This window comes from Varroa destructor, unplaced genomic scaffold, assembly GCF_002443255.2.
Source record: "Varroa destructor unplaced genomic scaffold, Vdes_3.0 BEIS01000007.1, whole genome shotgun sequence".
In the NCBI taxonomy this organism is placed as follows: Eukaryota; Metazoa; Arthropoda; class Arachnida; order Mesostigmata; family Varroidae; genus Varroa; species Varroa destructor.
The window spans coordinates 7,676,885-7,684,248 of NW_019211460.1; the positions used below are offsets into that span (position 1 = coordinate 7,676,885).

Genomic DNA, 7,364 nt, shown 5'->3' on the forward strand with positions numbered 1-7,364 from the left:
TTGTCTGAAACCAGTATTTCCTATTACTACTAAACCATCGTAAGTGTTACTTTTAAAAAGTAACAGCTAATCTAACCTAACCTAACAGCTAACCTAACAGCTAACCTAACAGCTAACCTAACCTAACCTAACAGCTAACCTAACCTAACCTAACCTAAGTGTTACTTTTAAAAAGTAACACTTGCGATGGTTTAGTAGAGTCACCCGGGGGGAGGGGAGGTGCTTTAATGTGTTTTTTGACTATAAATTATTGACTTTTTGTTAAAATAAATAAATTGAACTAACTTTGGTGTCCCTAATGATATGATCCTTCAATTTGTTTGCGCTCCGCGTTGACTGTAGAGTGACGTCGACGTCTTGAGTAGCTCTACTACTTGCCAACAAATTAGGGACAGTTCCTTTCCTTGTTTATGAGCCTAATGAAAAAGTATTTATCGTAACGTTTATTATTAATCATATCTAATCTATTTGTATCACTAACATTCGTAGTTTTTGACGGCCCTCTGAGTAACACCATACTGAAGAAGGCTGTGGAACGTAGACAAAATGCCAAACTTCGAAAAGACCAACGAAAACGCAGGTGTAGGGCCTTGGCGATCGATGGCGGTGGTGTGAAGGGTCTCATGACTCTGCGCGCCCTCAAGTGTCTCGAAGAAGCTGTAGAGGCGCCAATAATAGAGCTTTTTGATTGGATTATGGGGACGAGTGCTGGTGGAATTTCCGCTCTTTGTTTAGCATCCGGTACGTCTTAGTCGAATACATTTTATATTAATTACTAGAAGTTACCATACATGACTGTCACAGGCCACCGTCCTGATGGCCTAAACCGCGTAACTAAGTAAACAGTGTAAACAAATTTCTAAATAGTCGGGCTAATCTATAGGTCCTTTAAGACATGGCTGCGGTAAGCATTTTCAGATATGTCCCCATTTTAAATTCGGAGAAATTTATTTTTAATGCTACTGATAATTTGTATTACCTATATAAGTAAATGTGATAAATCATGCTATCAGACTGTAACTCCGTAATCGTGGCGCGATGCTGAAGTGCACCAGTTCCTCCAGTAGCCTTTATCAGTGAGCTGTAAAGGTTGCTGGCTGTCGTAAATCTCTCACACTTAAATGCCCTCTCTCTAACGATCTGTATGCTCAATTTCGGCAGGACGAACTTTGGACGAGGTATTTCGGTCAGCTTTTCGATTGAAAGAAAAGTTTATTGTTGGGCCTCGCCCGTATGATACTGATGGTGTAGAGGAGTTTCTGAAAAAAGAACTTGGTGATGATACGAAGTTCTCCGACATTAAAAAACCAAGGTATGTCCATACCGTGTTTCCCGACTTGGAATTCACAAAAGTTCCTTCATTCCGTTGTTTAACAACTGTTTAATTGAACATTCATGTGATAGGCGATAGACAAATATTGAGGTAATACAGCAATCAGGAAACTAAGGTAGCTTCCGGATGATCGGGTGTTTGCTGAGCCCCAAATAAAGCAGCATCCCCTTATCCTTATAGAATCGCTGTGACAGCCGTAAATGCAGAGAGTTGGCCGACCCGATTGAAGTTATTCCGCAACTATGACTCGCCCCGAGCCCTGCTCGATGGAACACCAGAACCTCCTGACAATGAATGGCTTTGGAGTGCCGCTCGCGCAACCGGAGCTGCGCCCACATTTTTCCGGTATGGGTTACAATTTAATGCATTTCGTACCCAATACTACTCTTTAATGCGAAAGCTTGACTCTATTATTTAGATAGGGAATTCTGTTTAATGTTAGTTCTAGCAGATAGACAACTGTACGCTTTTGTGCCGACGAGTAAAGTTTCCTACCTATTTTTCATGCAACGATTTCAGTCCATACAAAAAGTACTTGGATGGGGCCGTGATGTCAAATAATCCTACGTTGGATCTATTGACAGAGATAACTGAGTACAACGCTTCGATGGAGGTGAGCCTGAATTTTTAATGTATGCCGTTTTATATGTGAAAAATGATCCATTACAAATGTACTATTATGTGCACATTAGTTGAAACGCAAAATATAAACTTTTTATGTCTAACAGTTTAGCCGAAGATACGTCTAAAATGTTGTAGAAACAATATATTCTCACGATATAGGTAAACAGGTTATCCTTATAATTTCATTCAGAATCAACCCTCGGAACAATTCGACATCGATATCATAGTGTCTGTCGGGGGAGGTATGCGCCCGACAGCCCCAGTGTCAACTATCGACGCTCTTCAACTTGATCCAGGACTATTTGGCGCTGCCAGGGTAGCCTATTCTGTGGGCCATCTCCTAAAATTCTGCGTTGAGCAGGTATGCATGTTGGTTACCCGTCACCGTATCCCCCATAACCCATAATTCACTGTTAGACAGCATAATGAGAAAGTACCAATTCTAACGAAGCCCATTTTATTGTCGGCTCTTCACGCATGTTATCGCATGTGGTGGATTTTGTTATCCGCCAAAGATCGCTGAGCCCGACGGGCGACACGTTGACCGCGCTCGCGCCTGGTGCTACGGTCTTGGAGTACCTTATGCACGACTACAACCTGCGCTTAGTCAGTACGTCGCTGTCAACGAAAGCGATAACAAGGTCATCGCCAAAATGCTCTGGGAGACGATGGCGTACTTCAGGCAGCACTCGGATGAGCTTGCACTCATAGCGGATTTGCTTCGAAACGATAAGACATAACCCGCAACAAGTGACCATTGATTCTAGAATGGCTTGAAGCACGCTTTGTTTCAAATGTTGGTTCAGCATGTCGCGCCTCCGAAATTCGATAAACCTGCACAGTGTACGTCGTGTGGAAGGCCTAGCGAGTTATAAAGGGAGAGGGGAGGGGGGCGGGGGATAGTAATTAAAAGGATGTGTACCCCATATGCGTTAAGTAGTTTTGCATTGACAGGCTGAAGAACAACTGAGTTTTTCACGTTTCACACCTTCGTAACTGAATTTTAAATTGACGTGTGAATAGGAACGTTGGCGACGCAGTGCGGCTTGTCGCTGGGCAAATGCCCTGAAATATAGCAATAATAGGAAACAGGAGCGCAGCTGGCCTGCGTTTTTGTATTTTGGCTCGAACACATCGTATATATTAATTTGCGCTAGCGTGGCGATGACGTCAACGATACTTTATGAATAGTGTTTTTCCTACGTCGAATCAAATAAAAGTACTGATTCAGATATGGGCACATATCTTGTTTCAGGTACAAATCATTTTATTCCCGTTTAAAAAGATGTAAAATCAGACGTATTGACGAAGTATGCGGTTGTAACAGAAAACCGATAACCTGACAAAACGAGTCAAATTATTAGAGTTGTCAGAAAGAAACGATAGCTTGGCCATACACGGACCCATGGCATATCGGCTGCGATTAATTAACGACAAATTAGGTCTTAAGTTTCAAAAAACTCTAGGACATTTATATAAACATCAGCTATCTAGGCCTTACCTACTACAGCAACAGCCCTCGAGAACGGGTGACAATTATGATTATGAATTACGTTGGTGCTGAGCAGTCTTTCTACTCTAATAAAAATAATTTGGCGCTTATTCTCGAAAAATACGGATTAGGGAGGAATTGGGAAGTTAAAAATCGTTAGAGTCGCTTTAATAAATAATAATGATCCAATGTAAAATTAGTTTTTTCGTGTTTACGAACAATATGTGCGCATGTGTGCTACACATTGAGAATACAGAACAGCAACAAAATGACTGAGATCTATTTTCGGTGTATTTGTTAAAAATAATGCTCGAGTATTTTTTTTTTGTGGAAAAGATGCGACCCAATGAAAAAAAACACAACATTTACAAATAAAAAAAAGCGCCTCTTGGCCTAAAAAAAAACCTATCTTATCCTAGGTTCCGTCATACTTTGGTAAAGTGATAATGTTCATAGTATCTAAATTAACAGTTACTATAAACATGATTGTCACCATTAACACAGCTGTTAGAAATCCGGAAAAAATCTCGTATTCTAGACGCTGATCTATCTTTAGATTAGCCCGCGTCTAGTGCTCACACGAATGACTCTGTAAGTTAAGGTAGGTTATCTAAACACTGTTATAGGTGATAATAAGATGCAGGATAGAATAGAGGGTCTCGATAGATCGTAGAGTAGTATATCGTTTAACGTTGTCGTGCCTCAATGTCCTTGCGTTGTCCTTTGCCGGCTCAAAGTCTTTTTCTGCCAACCCGGTGGCTTGGACGGGTGAGATTCTGAGACTTCGTGAGCTTCTGCTGTAACCTTCTTTCTGGAATTTCAGTAGCTCATAGTAAAACACCCCCTTCTCATTCCACCGTATACAGAGGTACAGCTTTTGATCATGAATGTTTCTTCGTGGTGTCGAACCGGAGGTCATACCTATCCTGACTTGCGTTTAGAGATGTCGTAAACCATCCATTAAGCACTACCGGTAACAATATTGTATTTTTGTACGACCGTTTTGTTCTGTCGTGCGGGCAACGGACGGATATGGTTAGCGACGGTTTTCCTTTTGGATTTTTTTCTTTCTTAGTGCATGCAAACAAACCATTGATATCATCTAGGCAGCCCCAACCATTATACTCGAAAGAGTGCCTGCATCTCGTCGGGCTTCGCTTTTTGGGACCGTTCGAAACGTCGATTGTTGTTTACGTTGAAATTTCCAGCTATTAAAGCAGAACTGGTAGGTGGTTACAGTACGCATACAGTACGTTCGTTTTCGGCTCCGTAGCCATTTTCGTCCATCTCTTGACCATCGACATTTTTCCGGCAATGAAAAGCAAGTAGGACACATACGTGCATCTTTTCGTGCTCGAATCACCACTTTCAACGATAGTAGTACCTCAATGGAAACAATCATACGAAGCATTAGCTAGTTACCGTAAGCCGCTCCAATGCTAGCGCCATTTGTCAACTTAAGCGGTTAAGTGGTATAACACTGCTTATTATAGCTAAATGAAGCTCCGTGAAAAATAACCTAACCAGAAGCGCAAAAAACGCGTAGTGCACCGAAATCGTTTAGTCTAGGTATCTGGGATTAATTAAGATGCAAGGGTTGACGACCATGACGGATCTGGCATTCGTATTTGGAACAGTCTCTCGGCCATATCCCGATTCATAGTAGATTGACACTGTGTAGGCCCGTAGCGAGAAAATTATATATGTTATATGTGTATATTTAGCAAAAACAAAGGTAAACACTTCAGTGATTAACGTTGAGCAACGCTATATAGCTCAAGCAGTGACTTCGTTTTTGCGGTAATCAACAACTGCAGACTTGAATGTTAGCAATTGGAAAAATGTCTAATTTGTTATTATTACGATGTGCTTTATAATTAAACGTCGAAGAGGAACTTCGTAGTCGCTTATAGCCGAACTGCATGCTTCTACCTCTAACAATAAGTAACTGAAAAATTACCAAAAACGTTACAACATCGAAAACCGTGCCGGGCAAGCTCTATAAGAGGCTTCTACCTAACAAGCTGTCTTCCCAATGCGATAATCGAATTTACGCCACCGTATTTGCTATTTTGAACTGCTTCATTGCCAGAAACCTCGCCCATAGATGTTTTGACAATGCGGCCAGTTATTTACGAATTTATCAATAATAGCGCATTAACTTTTTATGTAAACGTGCCGTCTACAGTGTGAGTAGGCTGATCTAAGACATACAAACATAAAACGCCTTTTATGTTTGTATTCAGCTTCACACCAGCTTCAAAAGGAGGCTTAGTTATTGCTCCGTTTACTCATGCAGAACGTCATACTGAAGCGGCATGAGCAGCCTTTTTCTATTACGTTAACTTACATATGTTTGCACGGGGCGTTACTTGCGTCTCATCGAGTGATTGAACTAGCTGGACTATAGGCATCTTCTATCCCCCAAAGAGTTGTTTACGTCAAGGCAAGTTATATTAGAACGCCCAGCAGAAGAAGCAGCTGTTCCTCTGTACCGCCGTTTCCATGTCCCCATTTGAGCTAGTCGCTATCTAAGTATCATCAAACAAGATAGCTTATATAACAGATCTAAGTTATATTTGCTAAGCTAAGAGCGAAGTATATAAGGCCCTTCTTTAAGTTGCTATTGGCTTTCCCAGCACGGAAAAGGCCCTGAATGGCCAAGATACGAGTGGTCTATCGACGGCCTCAATGGAAGCGTTACTAAAGCGTTGAAGGAAATCTCGAACACGAAATGGAGCCATTAAGTCAAGACGAAAAACAAAAATGGACATTCTTTTGTGTTTCCCGCAGTCTGCTGATATAATACGCAGTTCCGTGTATCTGGTGAAAAAAGCTGTATGCTGTTTTTGAAACAAAAAAAAACGCTCCCCCTATTTAAAGCGAAATGTTTCGAATGTTATGTTCGGCATCGCTGTTAGGTATCTCATCAGGCGGGTAGTTTTCATGTTGGGACAAAATGAATCTACACTTGGATCCGAACCTGGACCATCACGTGACCCTACGCTAGCACGCAAACACGTTGGCCACCAATTCATCGGCAAAATGTTTCACATTTCATGCCGAGCACCACTGTTAGCAGCCATCTCATCAGACAGCCGGCTCCCGGGACGAAACAAAGAAGAAGTTACCACTAAACTTGAACGACATGTCCGTACCTCACGTGAAATAGTCCCCTACCGATGAAAGCTAGCATTTTTCTACGTAGCATACGGATCCAGCCATGTGCCAGAACGTGCGTTAACCTTTCGAAGGTTTGGGTATTGTAATTTTCGATCAGTCGTTTAGTAAACAAACTGATGTTTTTTGGCTTACCACCGTAATCGAACATGTAATCGAGGATAATGGATTATGCTATGCCGAAGTCCGATCGAGACCGTGTAACTAATAGGAATGACTTTTTTAAAACAAGATGTCCGCACAACCAATCACTTGAAACAAACCACCGGAAGTATGAACTCACTTAAAGGGTGATAGGAACTAATGAAAAAACAGAAGTAGCTTTCCATCGAGGTAAAGTTCTGTTTGTATGCATTATGTATTTGCTCAAAAAAACCGTTGGACTGCGTTCGAGGTGCTCTACCCAATCCATTATCTAGCCCCACCCTCGGCTATTTGTGTTCTCCATTGAACCCATTTAATTAGCTCATTCAGATTATTCTAGAATCTTGTATAGCGAACGCATCTAGAAAAATAATATTATAAGTTTACCCCATAACATGAAATAAACGTGACCATAAATGACCCAGCATTTGTCAGTGCTCTATGGTGACAAATTGTACTCGTAACGAGCATGCGTTTATCTAATGGTTCATTATATTATTATTGAGACATAACTAAAGACTGACAAGATACATTTCAGCGTCTTAACTCGTCTGAATAACCGAAATAGTACAGAAAAAAGTAGCGCAAATC

General features: G+C 41.3%; 1 protein-coding gene across 4 annotated transcripts in view; it reads left to right on the forward strand.

Annotated features, from left to right (window-relative positions):
• Window positions 1-7,364, forward strand: part of LOC111253592 (85/88 kDa calcium-independent phospholipase A2-like) — a 35,677-nt gene that overhangs the window by 17,200 nt on the left and 11,113 nt on the right. For 3 of the 4 annotated variants that reach the window (XM_022813231.2, XM_086976081.1, XM_022813232.2), the window contains 6 exons: window positions 490-741; window positions 1,162-1,312; window positions 1,514-1,678; window positions 1,853-1,946; window positions 2,148-2,318; window positions 2,473-3,857. In XM_022813231.2, the coding sequence (XP_022668966.1) occupies window positions 490-741; window positions 1,162-1,312; window positions 1,514-1,678; window positions 1,853-1,946; window positions 2,148-2,318; window positions 2,473-2,697 (1,058 nt within the window). In that variant the 3' untranslated portion in view covers window positions 2,698-3,857. Of the gene's footprint in view, window positions 1-489; window positions 742-1,161; window positions 1,313-1,513; window positions 1,679-1,852; window positions 1,947-2,147; window positions 2,319-2,472; window positions 3,858-7,364 lie in introns of those variants that run through there. The other variant, XR_015317963.1, reaches the window with a different exon arrangement.